Here is a 27,790-nt window from a genome sequence, read left to right as displayed (position 1 = left end):
AGGGACCCCTGACCATTAGGTCCATTCATGACCGACTCTGGGGTTGCGGCGCTCATCTCGCTTTATTGGCCGAGGGAGCCGGCGTACAGCTTCCGGGTCATGTGGCCAGCAGGACTAAGCCGCTTCTACCGAACCAGAGCAGCACACGGAAACGCTGTTTACCTTCCCGCAGGAGCGGTACCTATTTATCTACTTGCACTTTGATGTTCTTTCGAACTGCTAGGTTGGCAGGAGCAGGGACCGAGCAACGGGAGCTCACCCCGTTGCGGGGATTTGAACCGCCAACCTTCCGATCGGCAAGTCCTAGGCTCTGTGGTTTAGACCACAGCACCACCCGCATCCCTTATGGGATACCCGCTGTATCCCCTGCTTGCTCAGGTGTTGGGGGTGCGAGGTCAACAACAGAGAGAACCGCAAATGTAGCAACACACAAACAGTCCTTTGAAACACCACCAGTACCCACCAATAGGGGATTGTGCCATTGACATCGCTCATAAGCCACCCACTCACGGAGGGGACCAATGAACTTGCAATGACAACACACACACACACACATACACACCAACATGGACTCTCACACCTAGGGGCAAAGGAGGAGTCTGTTTTACCCAGATTTATACGCAGATTTAGGCAGTTTGGACCCAACTGAGTTTTAAATCACTTTTTGTGCCAAGCGCTCACTTACATCCAAGTCACTCGTGTTGTTAGTGAGTCCGATTATAATTGGGTTGTAGCCAGCTAAGTTTTACTCAGAGAGGACCTACTGAAATTAATGGGCCCAGGTTAGTTATGTCCATTGTTTTCAATGGGTCTGAGTAGGGCTAGCATTGACGATAACCCATAATATGCTAAATCACATACATAATAGGTATAAAAGAGTCAAATGCTCTATTTCTGCAACGTGATTAATTTGTTCTGCCACCCTCAAAATTTGCCACCACCTGCTTCTAAATACCCCCCAAGTACGCACTTCCACACCTTATGAATACAAAGGGGTTATTTTTTGCTTTGCCCTAAATACCCCGCCAATGGCCAGGCGCATGGCTTTCGAGTTCTTTGCAAAGGATTCTGGGTAGGCTGGCCGAATTATCAAAGGCCTCTTTTGTCCAATATGGCTTTCGAAAGCTGGACCCATCATTCCCCCGGCTTTTTTTCTTGGCAGACGAGGAAGGGTTAAGCCTGGATGCCCCCCCCCCCCCCGTGACCTTGGTGGAGCAGTCGGATTGCTTTGGGAAGCCAGTAAAACCGATAAACCCTGTTGCCTTCTGATAGGGATATAAAAAATATAATTACTTCAGCGGTGACTTATGATTCAATGAAAGCAGAGCCTTCCCCCCCTCCTCTTTCTCTCTCTCTGCCCCCACCGCTCTGGTTTTCTTTTATTGAATTATGCAGTGGTATTCCTCAAAGACCGTTAGCAGATGGCCGACTCCGTCCAGGCGTTTAATAGGTTGAATTACTGCCCTTCGGAGAGAGTCTCCCTTCCAACCAAGGTGGATTAGAATGCCATTTCCACCACACACACACACAGCCCACCCCCAGCGAGTTCTGTTCTTCTGGGTTGCCCTGCCGCATGTTTGCAACAGCGAAGAGAGGGCGCTGCCGTCGCCGTGTTTTACGGAGAGAAAGGTTCACGGAGCGAATCCTACCGGGGCGTCGGACTGGATCGCTCTCTTTACAGCGCTGCTTTCACGAGGGCCCTGCGGTCATGCGTGGCTGTTTTGCAACTCCTGATTTGCAAGGAACGGGATGGAGGGGAGAGTTATGGGGGGAAAGAACCCCACACGACTGAGATATTCAGAATGGGGTGCACTCCATTGTGTGTTCTGGATAATAGCAAACTCAGGTGGCAAGTGCCAGTGGGAACGGAGCCGAAATACAGTGGTACCTCGGGTTAAGAACTTAATTCGTTCCGGAGGTCTGTTCTTAACCTGAAACTGTTCTTAACCTGAAGCACCACTTTAGCTAATGGGGCCTCCTGCTGCTGCTGCTGCTGCGCTGCCGGAGCACGATTTCTGTTCTCATCCTGAAGCAAAGTTCTTAACCTGAGGTACTCTTTCTGGGTTAGCAGAGTCCGTAACCTGAAGCGTCTGTAACCTGAAGCGTCTGTAACCCGAGGTACCACTGTAGGACTCTTGAGGAACAGGAGGGAGGAATCGGCAGGTTCAGAGTAGCCCTGAGGATTGGAGAAGTGTAACACTTAAAAAAATAAAAATAAATGAAAAGGGCAAGAAAAAACTGAAAATTCAGCATGCACAACAGCCACGGCCAACCCCCAGCATAACTCACTCCCTGACTAGTTGTGCGGCAGCTAGACTGGTGACTGGGACTGGCTGCCGAGACCACATAACACCAGTCTTGAAAGACCTACGGTACAGTGGCTCCCAGTACGTTTCTGAGCACAATTCAAAGTGTTGGTGCTGGCCTTTAAAGCCCTAAACGGCCTCGGTCCAGTATACCTGAAGGAGCGTCTCCACCCCCATCATTCTGCCCAGACACTGAGGTCCAGCGCCGAGGGCCTTCTGGTGGTTCCCTCACTGCGAGAAGCCAAGTTACAGGGAACCAGGCAGAGGGCCTTCTCGGTGGTGGCACCCTCCCTGTGGAACTCCCTCCCACCAGATGCCAAAGAGAACAACAACTACCAGACTTTTAGAAGACATCTGAAGGCAGCCCTGTTTAGGGAAGCTTTTAATGATTGATGCATTACTGTATTTTAATATTTTGTTGGAAGCCGCCCAGAGTGGCTGGGGAAACCCAGCCAGATGGGCGGGGTATAAATAAATTATTATTATTATTGATTAGAATTTGCATATGGTCCTTATGTATGCTTAGGGAAGGGTGTAGCTCAGCTGGTAGAGCCCCTGCATTGCATCCAGAAGGTCCCAGGTTCAATCCCTTCTCTACAACCCTTCAAGGTAGCTAGGACTGAGAGCGGCTGGGCTGAGCTTCTCTGCTGAATGGGCATTTGAACCCTGGCTCAGATCCAGCGCTCTGTCCTCTGTCAGACAGCGGCTCTTTAGCACTGCGTGTGGCAGGGTCCCACAGGAGGAGCACAGGATTTGAACTCGTGACCCTGCAGCCCACGTGTGCTCTTCCTCGCAGTGACGACGCAACTTCGCCTCGGAGCTGCGCTTTCCTGTTTTTGTCAGCTTGTGCTGGAAGAGCTGCTTTGTGGAATTTCCTTTTTAATCACAGCGCTGACAGGCGGAGAGAGCGAGAGACTATTCCCTGGAGTGCAGGGCTGGGATCGAGGAAGTCGGCTGCAACCACGCGGCTCAGAAAAGCGACTTTCCTCTCTGTAATGAATATATCTTTCTGGGGGAGGCTTGACAATTCCACTCCGCCTGGTCAGCATCTGCGTAAAAAAGAAAGAACGAAAGTGGTAGGGTGGCGAGTTTATGGGTGTGTATATGTACATGCAAGAGAGACTGGGAATTTCTTTAATTCTGTGCCATGACTAGCCTTATGTTAGCGGCTCACTCTGGCCTCTCCTACCTCTGATGCAAAACATTTTCACTGAAAAGTATACTCAACTGTCACTGTGCCATCGGGGAAATTTAATGCAGAAGGATGCATCTTTTTAAAGGCACGATTGCATCCCCCCAAATGGATCTGTTAAGGAAGGGCGCCTGCGAGTTTTTGCACGATCTTTTCACTGGGAGATCTGCCGAGCGGTTTGGAAATAGGGAGAACGGAATTTGAAAGAGGGAAAGTGGAATTGATGGGTCTGTCCATTCCTGCTTCAGATAAAGAGTTTCTCCAAGCGATGGAGAATGACTACATTAATTACCGTCCTGCCGGCATCCGCCCACAAGGCACCATTCATTAAGATCTTACTGAGGCGGGAATGCCTCTGCTAACCCCCCCCCCATTCCCCATGGGATTGTAATGGGGGGGGGCTGAGGAAGGGGAAAGCGCAATGGACCTAATAATCCCATCCCAGAAGACTAATCCGGTTAAATGAATCTGATATCTGAAATGTTTTCGGAATCCCAATTCCATGGAGGGTCGTCTATTTCGCCTAAGTACAGTGTATGGCCTTGTGAAAGTACCTTTTATGGCTAGGCAGATCTCTCTCTCTCCCTCTCTCTCTCTCTCTCTCTCTCTCTTTCTTTCTTTCTCTCTCTCTCTTTCAGTGGATGTGGGTCTCTCTGCCTAGCATAGCTCTTTAGCCTGTGGCCCCAGCCCCACCTACTGGGGAGCAAGCCCCATTGAATTCAATAGGACTCACTTTCAAGTAAAGGGGAAGGCAGCCAGGGAGGGAGGGAGGTGGAATGGCACACACTAGAAAGAGCAAGCCTGGCTGGCACCCAGAACTGGAGCACTCCTCATTGCAATATTTTGTGGCAGGGACAATTTGCCATTTTTAAATGTATATAAACCTCTCCCTTCCTCCAGAGATCTATGGTTTTGCCCCCCCCCTTTTTAATCCTCACAACAGCCCTGCTAGATGGGTTAGGCTGACGCTTAGCTAGTAACCCAAGAAGGTCACCCACTGAGCTTTGCAGTTAAATGTGGATTCGAACCCAGCTCTCGTTGCTTTTGGTCCAAAGGTGGGGCATCTCTGTCTCCCCATGCCCCGCAGACCAGCTTTGCTAGGTAGGCGGGGCCACCCAGCCTCAGTTGATTGACAGGTGGGGCACCACTTGGGGATATGGCTTAGAGGGCTCAGTTTGCACTGCCCTTTCTATCTTCAGCCCTCCGACTAGCCAGGGCCCACCTAAATTATTCAAACTGCAGATTTTGCACGGCGCTCAGAACGATTGCTGGCTGTGGACTTGATTTCCAAGTACAGAGTTTTGATATTCCCTCTGTGTATATTAAAAAAAATATTTTTTGGAATAAACAGAAGTGGCCCCGGCATCTCCCAGGTGATTGTGGAGCGCTGTGGGGAGGATAGCCAGACCCCTCACCCTTTGATCCTAATCTTAGATTTCACCGACTAGGGAGGAAAGAAGCCGGGAAATCCTTGTTTTGCAATAACAGGAGGACACAAACGCCTCTTTTGCTCTCTTTCTCTCCCTCTCTGCAGATGATAACGTTCTCTGAGATGGCTATTATTTAGGCCATTATTCTAATGGGGCATGTTGGCCATCTTGAATTCATCATCTTAATAGGAGACCATTTGCAGTATCCCATTAGCTTAATAAAGGCTCCCAGCTGCTTGGAGAGCTGGGGGGTTGATGTTAGCACAGGGCATTGGGGAGAAATGGCAGCGGAGGGAGAGCGAGAGAGAGCAAAGGCACATTAATTCGACAGATTATATTGGATGGCGATGCTGACGAGGCTTCTTTTCTCCAGACCTCATCACACTCTTTGTTTCTGCAAAGCATTCGCCAAGGCAGTCCCTGGCGGATTAGGCCCTGTGTTTGTGGATTTCAGGCTCTGCATCCGGATTAACTCTTAGGGCTGCGCTCCCTTCTGGGTGACCCTCTGGAGGTCAACATGGGCAACAAATGTAAATGCCACTTTTGCCCAGTAGGGTTCCTAGGTTCCTAAGTTTCTGAGGTGTGTTCAAGGGCAGCCCCATAGAGAGCTCATTGCAGTAGTCCAGCCTGGACGTTACCAGAGCATGGAGTGCCGTGGGCTAAGGTGGGTTAGCAGGGGAGGCCTGCGTGGTGCCCTGCAGATATTGTTGCGCTCTCAGCTCCCGTCAGCCCCAGCCAGCATGTCTGACAATCCGGAGATGGTGGGTGGTTTCTAGAGATCAGCTGTCTCTGATCGGCCCAACAACCTGGTCTGGCATGATCCACATTAATATATATTCTGCCAGTATGGTTGCAATGCTTGGAACAAACTACAGCTGATAATAAAACACATTTTCTCCAGGCGCCTGCAGAATTGTGGGCCTGCTATTGTTCTAACAGGGATGCGGGTGGTGCTGTGGTCTAAATCACAGAGCCTAGGACTTGCCGATCGGAAGATTGGCGGTTCGAATCCCCGCAACGGGGTGAGCTCCCATTGCTCAGTCCCTGCTCCTGCCAACCTAGCAGTTCGAAAGCACGTCAAAGTGCAAGTAGATAAATAGGTAACTGGCGGGAAGGTAAACGGTGTTTCCATGCGCTGCTCTGGTTCGCCAGAAGCAGCTTAGTCATGTTGGCCACATGACCCGGAAGCTGTCTGCGGACAAACGGCGGCTCCCTCAGCCTATAGAGCGAGATGAGCACGCAACCCCAGAGTCGTCCGCAACTGGACCTTGCGGTCAGGGCTACCTTTACCTTTATTGTTCTAACACCAAAGGATGAGCTGAGTTAAGTTACGAGCTTTTAAAATCCCCATCAAGCTGGAACCAGGTGAACCTCCCCTCCCACACCCCAAAGAAAATACGGGAACAGAGCGAGAGAAGATTGTGTCACTTGGGAGACTGTGATAATTGGGATGGAAATTTTGACCCAGTTCACTGCCTCCGAGGGGAATCTCTGCATGTGAAAAGTGCCACCTCGTTCCCCTCTTTCTTTCCCCGTTGGGTTTGTGGCCCACTGGGGACCTCTTCTTGGGCAGGGGCCGTTGAAAGAAATTCCCTGCAAGTTGCTGTAGTGTGCGGTCCTCTCATTTTTTGGCTGAGCACGTGCACAAGAGACATCCGCCTCCACGCAAGCAGATTTGTGCAGACGCTCTGGGGCCGTTTTGACTCTCCTTCGGGAGTAAGGAAGAAAGGGTCCTTGGATCTTGGCGCTTGCAGGCCGGGAGAGCCTTTTGTCAAATTTGTCTCTGCAAGATCTGAGCCGCCTGTCAGTCTTTTGAACGGGGAGTTTTGCTTTGCCTCTGTGATCTCTGTTTCTTCGCTTCCTGTGGGGAGGTGTTTAAACACCTCCCTGCCTTTAATTATCTGTCCCCTTTGGTGATTGAGTGAAAGGCTTGAACTGATCAAAGAGACAGATGGCAGTTGACCGAATTCAGAGACCCCCGATGCCATTCTACTTCACTGCCAGTGCAACTTGATGCCCTTTCGGCATTTGGGAAGGGATGCAGCCCAGTGGCAGAACATCTGCTTTGCATGCAGAAAGTCCCAGGTCCGATCTGGGTAAAAGGGCTGGGGAAAAGACTCCCTGCCTGAAATCCTGGATTGCCACTGTCGCTGTTCAGGGAGGTTTTTTTTAATGTCTGAGGGGCTTTTGGTGTGTTTTAACATTTTGTTGGAAGCAGCCCAGAGTGGCTGGGGCAACCCATTCAGATGGGCAGCAAATAAGCAATAATAATAATCTAGGTAAAGGTAAACGGACCCCTGACCTATAGCTGTCAACCTTCCCTTTTTTTGCGGGAAATTCCCTTATTCCAGCTCCGTTTCCCGCTGCTTCCCACTGCTGTTCCAGATTGTTAGATATCCTGTAGACTGTCCCCAGGATAGGTGAGGCTGCTGATCCCTTATTTTCGAGGCTGCTGATCCCTTATTTTCAAATCTGAAAGTTGACAGCTATGCCCTGACTATCAAGTCCAGTCGCGGACAACTCTGGGGTTGCACGCTCATCTCGCTCTATAGGCTGAGGGAGCCGGCGTTTGTCCGCAGACAGCTTCTGGGTCATGTGGCCAGCATGACTAAGCCGCTTCTGGCGAACCAGAGCAGTGCACGGAAACGCCGTTTACCTTCCCGCCGGAGTGGTACCTATTTATCTACTTGCACTTTGACGTGCTTTCAAATGGCTAGGTTGGCAGGAGCAGGGACCGAGCAACGGGAGCTCACCCCATCGTGGGGATTTGAACCGTTGACCTTCTGATCGGCAAGTCCTGGGCTCTGTGGTTTAGTCAATTAATGCAGCTACTTTTCTATCTCAAGCTGAGGTATAATTTGGGTAATTTTTAAGATTGTCCAGCTCCATGCCTTGTCACTCTCTGTCACTTTCTGTATTTCTCTCATTCCTGTATATGTGGGTCCAGCTTGGCCCAAATGTGCACACAAAACAAGATGATAAGGGGGAACACACCCCTTCGGGTTGCCAGTGGTTTGGGGGGCTGGGGTTCCTTTTGAATGACAAGTCACGTCTGCAAGCAGAAAGCTTAGTGCAGGGGTCAGCGAACTTTTTCAGCAGGGGGCCAGTCCACTGTCCCTCATACCTTGTGGGGGGCTGGACTATATTTTGGGGAAAAAATAGGAACGAATTCCTATGCCCCACAAATAACCCAGAGATGCATTTTAAATAAAAGGACACGTTCTACTCATGTAAAAACACGCTGATTCCCGGACTGTCCACAGGCCAGATTTAGAAGGCGATTGGGCCAGATCCGGCCCACGGGCCTTAGTTTGCCTACCCATGGCTTAGTGCATCAGGAGAGGAAATGAGCTTACCTAGCTGACTCCACAGCACACTAATTTCTGTTTCCAGGGAGAATACACCCCCCCATGGCTCTCCCACCTGCAGCCCAAAGTAGTTGAGCCCAATGCTGCCTTGGATTCTGTACAGCAACCGCTTTGGCTATCGTACTCCAAAACATTGACCTTCCAAGTGCTGTAGGACCAGGACCATGGAGTCACAAATTCCAGCATTCATTAACCGCTCTGGGGCAGGGAGAAACTTTGCCCCACCTGCCTCCTGGCACATGACCTTGTTCACCCTGCTTGGTAGGTCTCCGCGCTCACCCTGGGCTCCCTTTTTTATTTTAGGTTTGCAAATTGGCAATGGTGCCCTTAGAAGATCAGACCTTGGGCGTGTTCTTTAATTGGTGCAAGAGGGCTTGGGAAAGCAGCGCCGAAAACCCACGCGGGCTCATTTGATCCTCCTGGCATGTTGCTTTGATAATTACAAGCTTATAGGTGAAGATGCGTCTTTGATGTATTGACAGCTTTCATCCGGGTGGGAGGAAAATTTCGATGAGGTTGAAGATGTGCACGGTTTTCCTAAGCGCATGCAGGCAAAATGGTCTCCTTCACTTTTGACAGGAGAGGGTGTTTCTCAGGGCGGGAGAGGAAAGCAGAGATATCCTTGGATGGATTAATTTTCTATATATTTTTTTAAAAAATTCCAAGACAGCAAGCAGAAAGAACAGATTGTAGTTAATTGCTGCTAAGCAGCCACGGTTCAGAGCAGCTCAGGAGGGAATGGGGAGCAGCACACAGGAGCTGGTGGGCTGAGGCAGACTCTGTCTTGACCTTGAAGGCAACATCCGAGGGCTTTGAGGAAAGAGAAAAAGAAGGCAGCCAGAGTTCTGGCTATCTTGGCTCTCCTCGGCAGAAGCAGAACTTGAACTCGGCTTACCGTTTCTGCCATACAGTCATACCTCATGTTACGTCCGCTTCGTGTTACATTCTTTCAGGTTACGTCCCGTGGCAACCTGGAAGTACCGAAAAGGATTACTTCTGGGTTTCACCGCATGCGCAGAAGCGCAAAATGATGTCATGCGTATGCATAGAAGCTGCGAATCGCAACTTGCTCGTGTGCAGACGCGCCGCTGTGGGTTGCGCTCTTTTAATGTTGCGAACAATGACAAACCTAGGCCATAAAGAAGGTCTGTATAGTTAAAGCCATGGTTTTCCCTGTAGTGATGTATGGAAGTGAGAGCTGGACCATAAAGAAGGCTGATCGCCGAAGAATTGATGCTTTTGAATTACGGTGCTGGAGGAGACTCTTGAGAGTCCCATGGACTGCAAGAAGATCAAACCATTCTGAAGGAAATCAGCCCTGAGTGCTCACTGGAAGGACAGATCCTGAAGCTGAGGCTCCAAGACTTTGGCCACCTCGTGAGAAGAGAAGACTCCCTGGAAAAGACCCTGATGTTGGGAAAGATGGAGGGCACAAGGAGAAGGGGTCGACAGAGGACGAGATGGTGGGACAGTGTTCTCAAAGTGGCCAACATGAGTCTGACCAAACTGCGGGAGGCAGTGGAAGACAGGAGTGCCTGGCGTTCTCTGGTCCAGGGGGTCACGAAGAGTCGGACACGACTAAACGACTAAACAACAAACAACAACAAAAATGTTGCGAACGGGCCTCTGGAACGAATCCCGTTTGCCGCCAGAGGTACCACTGTATTTTTTCATGCCTAATTAAATCTGATCGGAGGGAAGGATGAAAGGACAAGCAGGTGACTTGGTTGGCTGAGGGCAAGCTGGGATGTTGACCGAACAAGCGACACGCCCCACCCCCAGGACATAAAAACTTCAGCAGATCTCTGCTGGATCAGGCCAATGGCCCATCTAGTCCAAACTCCTGTTCTCACAGTGGCCAACCAGATGTCTCTTTGTAGATCAGAGATGGGGGAACCTGTGGCTCTCTGAACATTTTTGGGCTCCAACTCCCATCAACCACGCAACCAAGCACTGTCAATGGTCAGGGATGATGGGAACATCCAGAGGGCCCATCCCAGGAAAATATGTGTACACAAGCTTTGGGGTATTGTTTAAAGCGTCTGTTTTTGGCGAGCAACCGAGTTTAATTAACGTGGCACGTCAGTGATTTTGCAAAGCTCCCAGTTAACTAACCTGTGCAACAGAATCGCTTTATTAATACGTCTGCCCAGGCAGGTCATGGCAAAGTTTTGCTTTATAAAAAATAGTCTGTTGCCCAATTTATATAGAAAGAACATGAATTGTCTTGTTGTTGTTTTTTATTCAGAAGGCTTTCACTAGTGTGGCCGGCTTTTTATGTTAGCTGTTTTCGTGTGCTTTCTGTTTCTTTCTTTCTTTCTTTTTTAAATAAGAATTCTGTGGTTCTTTTGGATGAAATAGTCATTACTCTGCTGTGATTTCCAGTTTATTTAGCTCCCCTAAAATTGGTGTTTAACCCCTGCGCAAACTCACTTTTCTTCTATTTTGTATTATATCTCATTGTGCAGGATTGATTGTATATGCTTGTGTGTGTTCATACACCAGGTTTGCTGTACTTGGAGCCTGTCTTCTTCTTCTTCTTCTACTACTACTACTACTACTATTATTATTATTATTATTATTATTATTATTATTTTATTTCAATTTATATAATGCCTCTCATCTGTAGATCTCAGGGCTGTTCACAACATAAAAATACAATAAAGAAAACACATAATACATAATAAAAATAAGAACAAAACAAACCAATAATCCTTCATCTCACAACACATTTAAAAGGGTATCTGATGTTAATCAGCCAGAGGTCTGGTTGAAGAGAAACGTTTTTGCCTGGCGCCTAAAGGTGTACAACTAGACACGTGATATAAAATCTGATGGCAATATTCTACCTTGGCTGCCGGGAGGCGTTAATGCATCTGCATCCGAGATGCTGGGAAGAAACTGCAGTTGGGGAAAGTTGCTTGTGGGCTTCCCATTGGGGGCCTCTGGTTGGCCAGTGCAAGGACAGGATGTTGAACCAGATGGGCCCCCCTAGGCCTGATCCAGCAGCTAGGCTCTCCTCATGTTTTTCCCCAAAGCCCCTCCTTGGATCATGGCCATTTGGCAGGTTTCCCCTCCCCGCTCTGAGCCTTCTTAACAAGAGAAGAAAGCAAACCCAGCCACCTGTCAGCGCCAAAATTGGGCGATGAAAAGCAGCCGCTTTGGGAGAGTCGCTACAGAAGACGCCGCAGCCTGCGGCGCTCTTGTCTTCTTGCCACTTGTTTCTAATTGCACGCATGTTAAGATGCCGCTTATAGAGAGAGCGGGGGCACTCCCCCCCCAGCCCCTCCTCGCCCGCCTGCGTCCCTCAAAACAAGAGGCACACAGATGAAGCAGTCGGGAGTGAGGATGCTCGCAGGCGCCAATCTGTTACTCCACCCCTCAGGTTCCAGATGAAGAAAACTAAATATGGACCCTTGGGATGTCTTCGCTTTTGCCTTTTGCTTCTTCAACCTGTGTGCAAAGGCTGAAATCTGACGGTGCATCGTAGCCTCTCCTAAGCAATCCTAGTCAGAAATTCCCCCCTCCCCACTTTCACCTCCCCTCCCCCCTCCTGGGGCCAAGCAATCCCTCAGCAAGGACGCGTTATTGGCGAAATGGGTCTTCTGGCCTTGTTTCAAAACTCGCCACAGACCACTCTATCATATTACTTTTAAAAAGTAACTCGGTAATCAATTTGACTCCAGGGCTCGAGGCAAAGGGATAATGCTTAATGGCTCAAACTCGATCTATATTAATCATAGCACTTTCCCCACCAAAGTCCAGCTTCCCGACCGAGGGTTGGTGAGCAACAAACAGTGGAGTACGCGTTTGTGTGAGAGAGACGTAGTTAGCTTCTGAGCACGTGCAAAGTGTTTCCGTACAGCAGGAGTGGGGGGCTTTTTCAGCCTGAGGGCCAGCTTCCCTTCTGGGCAACTTTCCGGGGTCCACTTGTTGTGGGTGGGTGGAGCCAGAGGCAAAAGTGGGCAGGGCAACAAATGCAAATTTCCCCTAGCGTACACACACACACACACACACACACACACACCTCCTCCGTCCTCCATTGAGACAAGCAAAAGGCATTCTCTGAGTTCAAGGACACATCAAGCAGGCCACACGCTGGATTTGATCTTTGGCGTAGGTATAGATGTGATCATGTCTCCTTTGATGAAGCTGCCATGGTCTGATCACTACGCTCTGAAAGCCAGGATTGACTTTCGACCCCCACCCTGCTTAGGTGGCGAGCCGATTTGGGCTCGCCCGCAGAGGCTGATAGACCCTGATAGATTCCGCCAAGCCTTGCGGGACCTTGCTCCCCCTGGCGACTCATTGACTGAGCTTGTTGAGGGCTGGAATATCCAGCTCCTGGCAGCCATCGATGAGATCGCACCTAAGCGCCCTCTGCGACCCCGCAGAAACCGGGCTCCCTGGTTTACCGAGGAGCTCCGGAAAATGAAGCGGGACCTCAGACGGCTAGAGCGAGTATGGCGGGGTGCCCGTGACGGAGCCTCAAGAACATCTTATAGGGCTTTTATGAAAACCTACGAGATGGCGGTGAAGGCTGCTAAGAAGTCTTACTTCTCGGCCTCCATTGCATCCGCTAGCTCTCGCCCAGCGCAATTATTTAGTATAATCAGGTCTTTAACATCCCTTGAGGGACAGCCAAATTTAAATAACAATTTGACACACAGCTGTGAGGCATTTGCGAGCTTTTTTGTGGAGAAGGTCCTGTTGCTCCGCCATTACCTCCCTGCCAATTTGGATACAATAAAGGAACTGGAGGCCCCTCGACTGTCCTCGGGTCCAGTATTGGACCACTTCGACCGGATATCCCCAGCCGATGTGGACAGACTCCTCCGAGCTGGAAAGCTCACCACCTGTCCTCTCGACCTGTGCCTGTCTTGGCTGATTAGAGCGTGTCTCATCTGGAGGTGCGGGTCCTCCTGGGGGATATCATCAATTTGTCCCTTGGCATGGGGACATTCCCAGGGAAACTGAAGGAGGCAGTGGTGCGCCCGCTCTTAAAGAAAACATCATTAGATCCTTTAGATCTATCCAATTACCGCCCGGTTTCGAATCTTTCGTTCCTGGGTAAGGTGATTGAGATAGTGGTTGCTGAACAGCTTGGTGGGTTTCTGGATGAAACATCGGCTCTGGATCCATTCCAGTCTGGCTTCCGCGCTGGTCATGGGACTGAGACGGCTCTGGTTGCCCTAACAGATGATCTTCGTAGACAGCTGGATCGAGGCGGGTCGGGGCTGCTGATTCTTCTAGATCTGTCAGCAGCTTTCGACATGGTCGATCACGAACTTCTGGACCACCGCCTTGCCGACGTGGGGATCCAGGGCACAGTCCTTCAATGGCTGCGCTCGTTTCTCTCTGGTCGGGGACAGAGGGTGGCGCTTGGCGGGGAATTGTCATCGCGCCACTCCTTGGTGTGTGGAGTACCTCAGGGTGCGATACTCTCCCCGATGCTTTTCAACATCTTTATGCGCCCCCTCGCCTAGCTTGTTCGGAGTTTTGGGCTGGGTTGCCATCAGTATGTCAATGACACCCAACTCTATCTGTTGATGGATGGCCATCCTGACTTGGCCCCAGACACACTGACCAGATGTTTGGAAGCTGTGGCTGGATAGTTACGTGGGAGCCGGTTGAAGCTAAATCCTTCAAAGACAGAGGTCCTGTGGCTGGGACGGGACGATATGGGATTGAGGGGGCAACTCCCATCTCTTGCGGGGGCGCAATTAGTGCCAGCACCGTCTGTTAAGAGTTTGGGTGTAATCTTCGACACCTCCCTTTCCATGGAGGCGCAGATTGCAGCTATAACAAAGGCGGCATTTTTCCATCTCCGCCAAGCTAAGCAGTTGGCTCCTTACCTCTCTCGCCCTGATCTAGCCACTGTGATCCACGTGACAGTGACCTCCAGACTGGATGATTGTAACTCGCTCTACGTGGGGCTGCCCTTGAGACTGACCCAGAAACTCCAGCGGGTGCAGAATACTGCAGCGAGACTCCTTACGGGGTCTTCGCTGTGAGATCACATTCACCCAGTGCTATACCAGCTGCACTGGCTCCCGGTGGAGTACAGGATCAGGTTTAAGGTGCTGGTTTTAACCTTTAAAGCCCTATACGGCCTAGGACCCTCGTACCTACGGGACCGCCTCTCCTGGTATGCCCCACAGAGAAACTTACGGTCTTCAAATAAAAACATCTTGAAAGTCCCAGGCCACAGAGAAGTTAGGCTGGCCTCAACTAGAGCCAGGGCTTTTTCGGCTGTGGCTCTGATCTGGTGGAACACTCTGTCACAAGAGACTAGGGCCCTGCGGGACTTGACATCTTTCCGCAGGGCCTGCAAGACAGAGCTGTTCCACCAGGCCTTTGGCCAGGGCACAGCCTGCCTCCCTCCCTCGGCAATCTTCGCAGAGCTCTGGCCCAATGGTTGCCAGTGGCTTGAATTAATTAATTTTATAATGAATGATTTTAGAGTGTTGTTTATGCTGTACTTTTGTACTGTTTTATTGTTGTTAGCTGCCCTGAGCCCGGCTTCGGCTGGGGAGGGCGGGATATAAAAAAAAATTATTATTATTTCCAGCCAGGCAAAAACACTCAAGGAAGATGCAAAGCAGGACCAGCGAGGGGTGTGGCCTGGGGAGAAAGGGTGTGGCTTGTGGAGTGTACCAGCTAGAGAGGACGGCATTTGGCCCCTGGCTCTGAGTTCCTCATCCCTGTTGGTTACCTTATACTTTTGTACCCATGGTGACCAACTTTTCCCAAGTTGCAATTGCTGGGTGATTCTGAGCACCTGTGGGGTCGGAGTCCCGGAAATGTGAGTCATAGCAGAATGGGGCCCAGAGTAAGTCTGAAGTAAGGAAGCAGTATTCCTTCCCTCCCAATTACATTCTTTTTTAAGGGCTCTGTTTGTCTTCTCTGTCTCAAATTCCTCCTGGATTCTGGTTTCACTACAAAAAATTTCAAAGAATTACGTAGCTGTTTTGCTGCAGTTCTGATCGTTGTTTGCAAGTTCACTACAAGCTCTGCAATCAGGAGTGGGTGCATTTTCTTTGGCGTAGCAGGGGGGGGGCTCCAGTCAGGAGTGGGTGGGGCCACACATTTGTCCTCCCTCTCTTCCTCTTTTGGCTTTCTCTTTCTGTCCCCATTCCTCTCTCTCTCTAGCACCCCTCTGCGGCAACAGAGAACAAGTTGCACAATCCTAATAATAATAATAATAATAATAATAATAATAATAATAATAATAATAATTTATTTATTTATATCTCGCCCTCCCCAGCCAAAGCTGGGCTCAGAGCAGCTAACAACAATAAAAGTAACACAGCATTCTAAAATCAATTCATTTTAAAATCAATTCAAAATCAAATTAATGGCAACCATTGGGCTAGAGTTCTGTGAAGATTACCAAAGGAGGGGGTCAGACTGTGTCTTGGCCAAAGGCCTGGTGGAACAGCTCTGTCTTGCAGGCCCTGCGGAAGGATGTCAAGTCCCGCAGGGCCCTAGTCTCTTGGGATAGAGCGTTCCACCAGATCGGAGCCACAGCCAAAAAAGCCCTGGCTCTGGTTGAGGCCAGCCTAACCTCCCTGTGGCCCAGAACCTCCAAGATGTTTTTGTTTGAAGACCGTAAGGTCCTCCGTGGGACATACCAGGAGAGGCAGTCCCGGAATTACCTGATAAGAAAAGAATCTGATCTGGGTTTGTTTTAACTCATTACAGCTAGAGAAAACCACAGTTCCCTGAGTCCAGACGAAACAGGGAACAGTGGTTGTTTTGAAAGTGGAAGCTTTTGATCTCTTCCTTTTATGGAAGGCTCATTCATCTAGCTAGAAACCACTGTTTTATCAGTGATCTCTGCCTTCCCATGGCGAGGCTTCATTTCTGTGCAATTGCATTTAGAGTTTGTCGCAATCCAGTCCAACACCCCCCCCCCGCTCCATCCTGACTGCCTTGTGCACTAACGACAGCCCCCTCCCCCAAATCCGCCACCTCTTTCCCCCTCCACCTCAGCTGCTATGCAGATGGTCCCATTTGCATCTGTCGAGGTTTTAATTATCATTCAAATTAAATTAAATTTGAAAAGGCAGTGAGCTGTTCATGCTGGAGCAAGGTGCACACTCGATGTAGGCCACTTTTTTTCTTTGTCTCCCCCTGCCAGTCTTTAAAAAAATGGTGGGGAATGTTTCAGCAATGAGCCCCCCCCCCCGACCAGCTGATGTGTCCTGTAATATTGGTTGATGTGGCTTTGTGAATATGTAATAAATGAGTCATGCATGATATTAGTGTGGCATCTGTTATGGTCCCAGACCAGGACTCCTCTGAGTTAGAGTCCACCAGCAATTGTACCGCTGAGAGGGGATAAATCTACATCCTGGTCCACCCTGTGTTGGTCTTTGGGCGCCAGAGTCCACTTCCCCTCCACCCTGAGACAACGCTGCCTTCAGACTCTGATGGCAGGTCAATGGGCCCCTTGGGGTCGCAAAAGATCCCTGAGGAGAGGTCCCTGCAGCTAGATACCCCATTATCTTGAAGAAGTTAGCAGCTGCAGGGAAAGGCAATGTCCCTTTAGCTGGTCAGGAGGGGACTTGTGACTATCCAACCCCTGCTAAACCTCAGCTAGTGGCTCCAGGCTCTTGCTAAGACAACATGGATGCTTGGTCTCAGCGGCAGGAGTGCTGTCCATGGTCCTGAACCTAAACCTGGCTCTCCTACCAAGGTCCTTGCCATTGTGCTTACTAGAAACCTTTAAACTTCCCTTCCTTGGGCCATTCATGGGCATCCACAGGATGGTTTTTTTGTGGGGGTGGGACGGACAAAATGCTGAACCAATAGTTCTCAAATTTCAAGGCAGGTCTCCCCATGCGAAGACAGCTGGAAGGAAAGGGGTGAAGTTCCAGTGCAGAATGAGTTCCCTTTCGCCATGATGATCAGACATAGGTAGCTAGCTATTGTATTAATGGGTAAAATAGCCTGTGCTTTCCTCCTCCCTCTTTATTTGATTTGACAGAGATGACTAACGTAGGGAGAGGCAGGCGAGTCGTGTCTGCATGTGGACTAGTAACTTTTATTTTGCAAGGCCGCGACAGCGTGCGTTTACCCAACATCAGCACAAAACACAGAGGTCTGTATGTGGGTCGATTTTTGAACCCTCCGTGACCTCGGCCTCTCTCTGAGTGAATTGGCTTTCTGTGTCACTCATAAAAGGGGCAGCGGGCAGGGAGGGGGGAGAGAGAGAGAGGCAGGCCTGTACTCAGCACGGGAGAATTTAATTTCCACTGTGCCGAAATAGAAAGCGATTGCCCTCCCGCCCCACCTAACAAACCAGAAAATCACACTCCTCTCCCTCAGTTCCCTGTAAGCTGGGGAAGCGGCTTTCTGGCAGCCATGGAGCTGTGAGCTTAGATAACAGGATGGCGGTGGTGCATGGAGACAGAGTGATCCGTTGGGTCTTTTAATGCAATCAAACCAATTAGAAAGCAGAGGATTCCAGAGGAAATTATTGGGGGATTTCCTCTCCTATGAGATACCTCCCCTTTTTATTCTTAGACATTTGCTTTGCTTACAGCTGTGGTTTAACTCCTTTTACCACCATAGATAAATAAATCTAGACCAGGGATCACCAACAGAGTGCACTCCAGATGTGCTGCACTCCACTCCCCATCAGCGTGGCCAGAGGTCAGGAGGTAATGGGGAGAAACCACATTGCCTACACATGCCTACACCCCAATCTAATGTAAACCAAGGGAGTGTGTCTGTTTGCTGTGGATGGAAATGAATTTCAGGGGCTTCTGGTCTCCCAGATGCAGCCTGTTCACCCCCACTCTCCCTCCTCCAGGCAGATTGCCAGTCTGGAGGAGGGAGAGTGGAGGGTTTTAGCAGCAAACTGGAGGGCTTTAGCAGCAAACTGTTTTAGAACCTTAGTTTTGCCTGTGCTGCAGACATGGAGGCAACTAGATTTGTTTTGTTGGTTTGCTTCTGCAAATTCCACCGGACTTCCAAAATCCCAGCCAGAGTTTTTTGTGAAATGTGCTGGAGGATGAGAACCATCCTTCAGTGGGCAGTTCTAGCATGAAGCTGAATGTTGGAAGACCTGGGACAGAGGAAAGAAAGGACTTCTTTCATACAGCACAGACTGTGGAACTCTCTGCCACAAGAGGCAGTGATGGCCACCAACTTGGATGGCTTTAAAAGAGGATTGGGCAAATTCTTAGAGATGGAGGCTACTAGTGTTTACTAGCCACAGTGGCTATGCTCTCTCCTCAGCTGTTAGAGGCAGCACGCTCTCAACATTTGAAACGTGCCCGCTGGTTCCAAAAAGTTGGCAACCCTTATACTAGAATTTTGGGGTGGGGTGTGCGATGCCCAGTGAAATTCTTCGGCAGTAGTTTTTAGAGTTGACCCAAAGAAAGGTTTCCTTTTCGCTGGTTCACTGCAGTTGTGTGCATAAACATTTTGATGAAGTCAATCAGAAAGAAAGAAAGAACTGGAAAGACGGCAGAGGGAGAGAGAGAGAGAAAGAGAGAGAGAGAGAGAGAGAGACGTTTGGCTTGTTTATTTTTCCAAAAACATTTATTGATCAAAGGTCAAGATGCACCCTTCACTTTTTAAAGAAATAATTTGGCTTCCCTGCCCCCCTGGAAGCAACACAAGACCTGCAAGGTCTTTGCAAAAGCAGCAAAGTAGGCTTGGCCAACCCAGTGCCGTCCGGGTCGCGTCACTCAATGGCAGTTGTATGAAGGGTGCTTGGGGAGACGTGCCCCATGGAGACCCCACCTGGGCAGCCTGTTCAGTAGTACGTCTCCTTCTCTACCCAACCCCCTGGGTGCCGACGGATGAGGTACTTCCGGATCTCGTCATAGACGAAGATCAGCACGCTGAAGGGCAGTGCGCAGAGCCACCAGGTGACCCGCAGTGGGAACATCCTCAGGGCCGCATCCAGCCCGGGGCAGTAGGACAGGAAGACGGCCAAGGTGGTCTCTTCCACGAGGCCGAAGATGAGGACCCTGTTGCGCATGCCCTGCTGGAAGAGGGAGAGCTTTCGTGTCTTGCAGATGATGAGGTCAGCCCATTGCACCACCACGATGCTGACGAAGAAGGCAGTGTGGCAGGTGTACTCCACCACCTTGCGCTGCGTGTAGGTCCACTCCTGCCCGTAGCTGTCTTCCAGGTCGTTCTTGGTCTTGTCGTCCCAATCCAGGCGGAGGCCCAGCAAGGTGAGAGGGAGGAAGCCGTTCTCCGCCATGATCACAAAGTAGGAGTAGAAGCCGGCCAGGGCCTGCATCATCCCAATCTGCCCGTACGCCATGCTGATGAGGCGCTGGTTCACCAGCTTGTCCTTCTTCGGGTCCCGCGGCTTCCTCTTCATGATGTCGCTCTCGGGGCCCTCGTAGGCCAGGGAGATGGCCGGGACCATGTCCGTGCCGAGGTCGATGCACAGGATGGTGATGGTCCCCAGAGGGAGAGGGATGTTTAAGATGATGAACAGCAGGAAGGGGGAGATCTCGGGGATGTTGCTGGTCAGGGTGTAGGCGATTGACTTCTTCAGATTGTCGAAGATCAGGCGGCCTTCCTCCACACCCGTCACGATGGAGGCGAAGTTGTCGTCGAGGAGGATCATGTCCGCGGCCTGCTTGGAGACGTCGGAGCCGGCAATGCCCATGGCGATGCCAATGTCGGCCTTCTTCAGGGCCGGCGAGTCGTTCACCCCGTCGCCCGTCACGGCCACGATGGCCCCCTGCCTCTGGCACCCTTCCACAATGATCAGCTTCTGCTGTGGGGAGGTCCGGGCGAAGACGATCTCGGCGTGGTTCCTGAGGATGTTGTCCAGGTCCGCAGAGGTCATGTCCTTGAGGTTGGTGCCGTGGATGACGCAGGCTTTTGCATCCCTCGGGTTGACTTCGCTGACAGGGATGTTGAGCCGTGCGGCTATGTCCTCCACGGTCTCGCTTGTCTCGGAGATGATGCCCACGCCCCTGGCAATGGCCTTGGCCGTGATCGGGTGGTCTCCGGTCACCATGATCACCTTGATGCCGGCACTCCGGCACTTGCCCACGGCATCTGGCACAGCGGCACGGGGCGGGTCAATCATGGAGATGAGCCCCACAAAGCAGAGCTGCTTGATGGGAAAGTTGACCTTCTCTGCATCAAACTTGAAATTCCTGGGAAACTGGCGCTCGGGGAGGTAGGAATGACAGAAGCCCAGCACTCTCTCTCCCAGCCCGCCCAGTTCATCGTAGGCTTTCTGGAACTCCGCTTGCATCTTCTTGTCCATGTTCACCTCCTTCCCTTGGATCATAATGGTGGAGCAGCAGTCCAGGATCCTTTCGGGAGCTCCCTTCATCACCAGGATGTGGCCCTTGGGCTTGTCTTCAGCTTCGTGGATGGACAGCTGGTATTTGTTTGTGGAGTTAAAGGGGATCTCCACCACTTTGGGATTCTTCTCCCGCATCTTTGCCACGGGCCCAGCGGACAACTCTATGCATTTCAGGAGCGCGGACTCGGAAGCATCCCCAGTCGTCTCCCTCTTGGTGATGGGGACTGCCTCCTGACCCACTTTGAAGTCCGCTCTGTTGCACAGGCCCGCAATACGAGCCAGGGCTGCCCATGTTGGAGAGCGCTTGTTTAACATGGCCCCAGCCTGCTCCTCGGTGGTGTCCGCTTCGTGGATCTGGTTGTCCATCCACATGTGGGAGACGGTCATGCGGTTCTGAGTCAGGGTGCCCGTCTTGTCCGAGCAGATGGTGGAGGTGGAGCCCAGCGTCTCCACGGCCTCCAGGTTCTTCACGAGGCAGTTCTTGCGGGCCATGCGCTTGGCGGTCAGGGTGAGGCACACTGTGACTGTGGCCAGCAGCCCTTCGGGCACGTTGGCCACAATGATGCCGATCAGGAAGATGACGGCATGCAGCCAGGTGTAGCCGAGGACAATGGAGAGAGCAAAGAAGGACACACCTAGGAAGACGGCCACGGCTGTGATGATGTGGATGAAATGGGCTATTTCCCTGGCGATGGGGGTGGGGCCTTCCTCCAGGCCGGAAGCCAGGGAAGCAATGCGGCCCATCACCGTGTGGTCCCCCGTCATGATGACGATGCCACGGGCCGTGCCTTCCACGCAGTTGGTGGAGAAGAAGCAGACGTTGCGAGTCTCCAGTGGGTTGTCATTGGTGAAGTCCGGGGAGCGGCTCTGCGGCTCCGACTCGCCCGTCAGGGAGGAGTTGTCCACCTTGCAGCCGCTGGCGGAGATGATTCGCAAATCGGCGGGGATCCGGTCTCCGCCTTTGATCTCCACCAGGTCCCCCCTCACCACATCCTCGACGGAGATCTGTATCTTTTCCCCATCGCGGATCACGAGGGCCTGCTGGGGCACCATGTGCTTGAAGGAGTCCATGATCTTGGAGCTCTTGGCCTCCTGGTAGTAGGAGAAGCAGCCCGTCACAATGACCACGGCCGTCAGCACGATTCCCAGGTAGAGGTTGTCCTTGAGGACATAGGGCTCCATCATGATCTGGATGCCGTAGGCCAAGAAGCAGAGAATGGACCCCAGCCACAGCAGCATGGAGAAGCCGCCAAACAGCTGCCGGCAGAACTTCACCCACTCCGGGGTGGTGGGGGGAGGCGTCAAGCTGTTTGGCCCCTCCCGAGCAAGGATCTCCGCGGCATGGGCGCTGGTCAGACCCTTGCTGAGGTCCACCCCATACTTTCTGCTGATTTCCTCTAGGGTCAACTTGTGGTCCTCGAGTTCCACTTCCTTTTTCAGGTCGTCCAGCGTATGTTTCTCATGACTCTTGCCCTTTGGCTTTCCCATGACGGATGCAAGGCACTCCTCTTCTCACCTGTCTCTCAAGCTCCCACTCTCGGTATCGTGCGGCACTGCTCTGGTGGGGCGGGGGTTAAAGGAAGGAAGGGGGGACCGGCAAGTTGGGGGAAGGAGGGGACCCGGATCCCCAGGAGCGCCCCCTCCCAGGAGCTCCACCCCTCCACTAGCACAGCCTAGAGGAAGGATTGGCCCAAAGGCCACCTGTTAAAGGAACAGCCCTACCCACCTTTCCAACAGAGGGCGAAAAGGAGAAGCGAGGCCACGCCCCCTAACCACCAACTAACAAAGCTTCTGTGTCCTAGCAGCCATAGCCCCGCCCCTTGTGACCAAGGACACACCCACTCCCCTGGCATTGTTGCATCATGCAAGTCCCAGCTCTTAGCATCTGGGAACCAACCCCTGTCGATGGTGATGTCACACTGCCCTAGCAACAAGTGAAGGTCCTGTTGTTTAATAGCAACCTGGGCCCTCCCGCATCTGTTGCTGCTATAAGGCCCAGCCCACAAAGATGGTGTCAATGCCCAGTGGCATCTCCAGGCACGGCTGGGATAAACCCCTTGCCTGAAACCCTGGAGAGCTGCTGCCAGCCAGTGTGGGCAGTACTGAGCTGAATGGACATTGATGCTCTAGCTTGGCAGAAGCCAGTTTCCTAAGTCCCTATTTAAGCCAGCCCTTCATTCAAAACCACGAGGACTGAAATTATAGAATCATGGGGGATCATACAATTGTACAACCTCTGCTTAAAAACCTCCAAAGGAGTGTCCACCATCTCCTGAAGGAGGAGTCTCTTCCACAGTCGAAGGGCTCTTACTATCAGAAAGTTATTCCTGATGTTCTTTCAGAATCTGCTTTCTTGCATCTTGAAGCTATTGGTTCCTACCCCCCCCAGAACAGGAGAACACAAGCTTTATTTTTAGGGGCTCAGCAGTAGAACACCTGCTTCACATGCAGAGGGTCCCATGTGTCTCCAGGCACAGCTGGGGAAAATCCAGATAACTGCTGCCAGCCAGAGTATACAGTATTGAGTGAGGTGGATCTAGTGGTCTGATTTGGTAACAGGCTTCTTGGGCTTCTATTCTTGGCCACCTTTACTGAACCCACAAGCAACCAGTTATGCTTCAGAAATCAACGTCTCGGCGTGGGAGACTCTCCCACGTCGTCCCTTTGATTGTCTTTTCCTTAAAAAAACACACAAAACCCCCTTATTTTGTTCCTTCCCTCTTCGAAGCGAACAGCCCCCAAAGAATGAAGCATTCATTCCCTGACAGCGCCAGGACCCCTAAATAAACCTCCCTGTCACCCTGGCCACGCATTCCTTCCCGGCTCAATTAAAATTCAGCCTTCGCGCTGTGATATGCGATGCAGCAACCGTTCCCTCTCCCACCTCTCCTTCCCTCTGCTGCCGGGCTGTTTGGGGATGCAGCGAACGTTGGGGCCGGTGAATGAGAGTGTCAGGCGGGTCAAGAGCCGAGACGGACACCCCGTCCTGCAGAGCCAAGCGCTTATTGTTTGGTCGCCGCTGGGCTTTCTCTTGCCGTGTGAAAAAATGTGCCGTAGTGCCATAGCAACCACAGAAGAAGAAAAGCCACAGAGGGGGACGCGCCTCTCCTGTCCAAAATAAGACCTCTTCCAGCTTTTGTCTTTAAAAAAACACCACTTTCCTCCTTTTTAATGTTTCAAACTTCTGTCTCCCCAGCACCTCCAGTGGAAATGATGCCAGAAAATTATATTGGGATGGGTGTTTTGAAAAAGGATTTGGTGGCAAATAGGACCTGCATGTTGCTGTTTAAGGGTTCACAGCTCCAAAGATCTGGTCTGTTTTTGGATCTCAAATAGTAATCAGTTTTCAACGCATACACACACCCTTTTGATAGATGGTTGCTTCTGGTATAAATAAGTGAAAACAATAAAAAAATGGGGGGGGGGGGAGAATGGCATTATCCATCGTTCTCATTCCATTTACCGTATTTTTCGCTCTATACGACGCACCTTTCCCCCTTCAAAATTAAGGGAAAATGTGTGTGCATCTTATGGAGCGAATGCAGGCTCTTTGGCTTCAGCGATAGCAGCGCGAAGCCTCCGAAGCGCAGAGGGAGAGCTCCCCCCACGCTATGGAGGCTTCGTGTTGCTTTCACTGAAGCCGCCTGAAGCCCCTGGAGCGCAGTTCCCGCTGCACTCTGAAGGCTTGCAGATAGCCGTCTGAAGCCTGTAGAGCGAGAGGGGTCAGTGCACACCGATCCCTCTTGCTCTCCAGGCTTCGCTTTGCTGGAGAGGCGCTGCACAGTTTTCCCTCTCTGCGCAGCGCCCCTTGAGTGAAGCGGGAGGAGAAATGGAAGGGGCTCCATTTCTCCTGCTGCTTCGCTGAAGGGGCGCTGAGCAGAGAGGGGGAGATTCCCCCCCCCCCGTTCTCCCCCTCCTATGGTCCGGTGCATCCTGTAGAGCGAAAAATACAGTACATCCTACCTCTCCTCCAGGGAGCTCAAAGTATCATACGTGGTTCTCCCCTTTGCCGTTTCGTCCTCACAACAGCCCTGCAAGGTAGTTCAGGCTGTGACTGGCTCATAGTCACCCAGGGAGCTTCAAAGCTTGAGTCAGGATTAGACCGGGCTGACAGCGAGGTTATAAGTCCCTTAGCCTGTTCCAACAGCTCCCTCACAAGCTCAGAAGAGAAGTGGCCCTGCTCAGACCCAGGTTCCAGATGCTGCCCTCCAGATCTCTCTGCCTGGCCCTCTGGGTTCTCCTCAGGCCACATTCTGCACCCTCAATGGAGTGCTTTTTCCTGGATGGAAATGTGTCATTGAATGGCGGCACATGCCCTATGCTTGCCTGGATGGAAGCTGTGTGTGTGTGTGTGTGTGTGTGTGTGTGTGTGTGTGTGTGTACTGCCATCTTTTGCATGCAAAGGTAGAAACTGGGCCCTGCCGACAATGGCCATTCAGCCTCCAGAAGGTTGCCACTGATACAATGGGGCCCATGGGCTCACAAAATGTTCCCTACCCCTGTCGCAGAGCTCTCTTGTTCAGTTGGTGAACCTTTCAAGGGCTGGCTGGGTGTGGAGAAACAGATTCTATCAGCATAGAGATGAAAGGCATAACCTGCCCAGAAAAACAAACTTACGTTTATCTGTTTTCCCCAAAGGACAGGGAAAATTGGTTGGCAATTAACAGGGTCAGGAACTCGCTTGAGGAATGCTATTTTTATTGGCTAACCCTCATTTTTCAAGCAAGCCCCCTCATTTCCCTTGTTTAGCGAGTTGAAAATCGCCTCCAAATGTTTGCTTAAGCACCGTAGTCTCCTATCTATTCTAGGCAATCCAGGAGCTGTCCGTGGTGTTGAATGAAGGCTTTCACGCAGCTCCCTTGACTTGGAATCTTAGAATCAGAGATTTTGAAGGGACCTCTAGAATAATGTAGCTTTATCGCCTGCAATGCAGGAATCTCAACTAAAGCATCTATGACAGAGGACCATCCAACCTCTGCTTAAAAACCTCTGAGGAATGAGAGTCTGCCAGCTCCTGAGAGAGATCATTCCACTGTAGAACAGCTCTTACTGTCAGAAAGTTCTTCCTAATGTTTAGTCGGAATCTCCTTTCTTGTAACTTGAAGCTGTTGGTTTAGGTCCTGCCTTCTGGAGCAGGAGAAAACAAGCTTGCTCCATCTTCCATGTGACAGCACTTTAGATATTGGAAGATAACTTAACATACGTCTCTGCTCACTCTCCTCTTTTCCAGGCTCAATGTACCCAGCTCCCTCAAGGCTTAGTTTCCAGACCCTTTATCATCTTGGCTGCCACCCTCTGCATGTGTCCCAGCTTGTAAACTTGGGGCAGTGTTAGAAACTGTTGAAGCCTAGATGAAAATGGAATTGCAGGTTGCTTCTGGATCAAGCCAAAGGGGGCACACCTAGTGCAGCAACCTGTCCTCACAGTGGCCAAGTAGACGTCCCAATGGGAAGCCCCAAAGTAGAACCTGAATGATAGCAACTCTCCCCAGTTTGCTAGCTTCTGGCATTCAGAGGCATCCCACTGCAGTTTTATGGGGTTGTAAGACGCGGGTGGCGCTGTGGGTTAAACCACAGAGCCTAGGACTTGCCGATCAGAAGGTTGGTGGTTCGAATCCCTGCGACGGGGTGAGCTCCCGTTGCTCAGTCCCTGCTCCTGCCAACCTAGCAGTTCGAAAGCACATCAAAGTGCAAGTAGATAAATAGGTACCGCTCCGGCGGGAAGGTAAACGGCGTTTCCGTGCGCTGCTCTAGTTCACCAGAAGCGGCTTAGTCCTGCTGGCCACATGACCCGGAAGCTGTACGCCGGCTCCCTCGGCCAATAAAGCGAGATGAGCGCCGCAACCCCAGAGTCGGTCACGACTGGACCTAATGGTCAGGGGTTCCTTTACCTTTAAGTCGTCATGACTAGTGATGTGAGGTGATAATATTCTCAAGAATTTAACATCACTAATCACGACCCCATTGAATTGAGCCTTGGCAGTCATAGCAAGCCAGCACAGGGTTCGAGTAGGCCTCTTGAAATTAGCATATATTACAGTCATAGGCACCTTAATTTCATTGAGTCTTCTCTTGAATAGAATGTAGCTGCCAACAAGCAGAGAAATTTAGATGATGGTGCGGTTGAATTAGGAAACATTTTCTTAACCAGATTCCATTATTTCTTAGAAATACCACAGACTCCTTGTCATTCAAACGATGTACGAGAGCAGTAAGGATTTCTTTAAAGAACAGAGGATTTTTATCATCTGCTTAGAGGCATTCAAAAGCCTAAATCAGCAGAATAATAAGCCAAGCAGATGCGAAGGCGATATCTTGCTAAGGACTGTTAGAAAAATCTTTCTTGGAAATGTGAGCTTGAAAGAACAATAGTCTGCTGCTGCTGATCTGACTAACGTGTGCTTGAGAACCCATTTAATATTTTTTCATTAAAGATCTCCCAGCTCACCTTTGAATGAGTCTTTGGCAAAAAGAAAAAGAAAAAGGATAAATGTTTCCTGCCTGGAGATCCATGACTGGCGCGTTCTATAAAACAAAGCGAATAATAACTCTGTCCTTGAGATCAACTTCTTCTTTCAGAGATAAGGTGGTGATTAATTGAAATTTTGTTCCCGTCAGAGATTGCTCTGTGTGTGTGTGTGTGTGTGTAAATAAATAAATGGTTGAGGCTCCCGGCCTTCTGTGGCATCTTGCCGTAAATATTTCTCTTTCGGTGATGGAAAAAGAATCCGTTCCTGGCTGTTTGAAGGTGAAGATACTAAGAGATAACCTGATGGCCCTTTAAGGCAGGGCTGTGGAACCACCAAGGGCCACATTGACTTGTGCAGAACCTTCCAGGGGCCATAGGAGGAGCGCCCTGCTTGTGGGCTCCCCAGTGACATCGGATTGGCTGCTGTAGAAAGCTGAATGGTGGATTAGCTCAGGGATGGGGAACCGGTGGCCCTGGTGGACTACAATTCCCATCATCCCTGACATTTGGCAACGCTGGCTGATGGGAAGTGTAGTCCAAGCATATCAGGAGGGCCACATGTTCCCTAATCCTGGACTAGATAGAGCTTGGGTCTGATTCAGCAGGGTTCTTGCTGCGTCCTTCTTTGTTATAGTCTTAAATATCCATGTTTGCCAAGATCCTCCTTGTTTTAGTTGAAGGCACACTGCCTTAAGTTCATCCATCAAGTAATGCAAATGATGTTAAAA

General features: G+C 50.8%; 2 protein-coding genes across 3 annotated transcripts in view; one reads left to right on the top strand and one right to left on the bottom strand.

Moving 5' to 3' along the window:
* LHFPL7 (LHFPL tetraspan subfamily member 7) overlaps positions 1–27,790 on the top strand; it is an 83,156-nt gene that overhangs the window by 41,904 nt on the left and 13,462 nt on the right. The gene's annotated exons all lie outside the window — the stretch shown is intronic.
* Positions 18,832–22,344, bottom strand: LOC310750857 (sodium/potassium-transporting ATPase subunit alpha-2-like). Its single transcript, XM_083589270.1, has one exon. It carries the CDS (start codon positions 22,080–22,082, stop codon positions 19,068–19,070), a length of 3,015 nt encoding a protein of 1,004 aa, XP_083445396.1. The 5' UTR covers positions 22,083–22,344; the 3' UTR covers positions 18,832–19,067.

Source organism: Podarcis filfolensis (assembly GCF_964270895.1).
Source record: "Podarcis filfolensis genome assembly, chromosome: 15".
Taxonomy (NCBI): Eukaryota; Metazoa; Chordata; class Lepidosauria; order Squamata; family Lacertidae; genus Podarcis; species Podarcis filfolensis.
The sequence above is the reverse complement of the archived record's forward strand: the minus strand, read 5'-3'. Positions and strand labels throughout refer to the sequence as shown.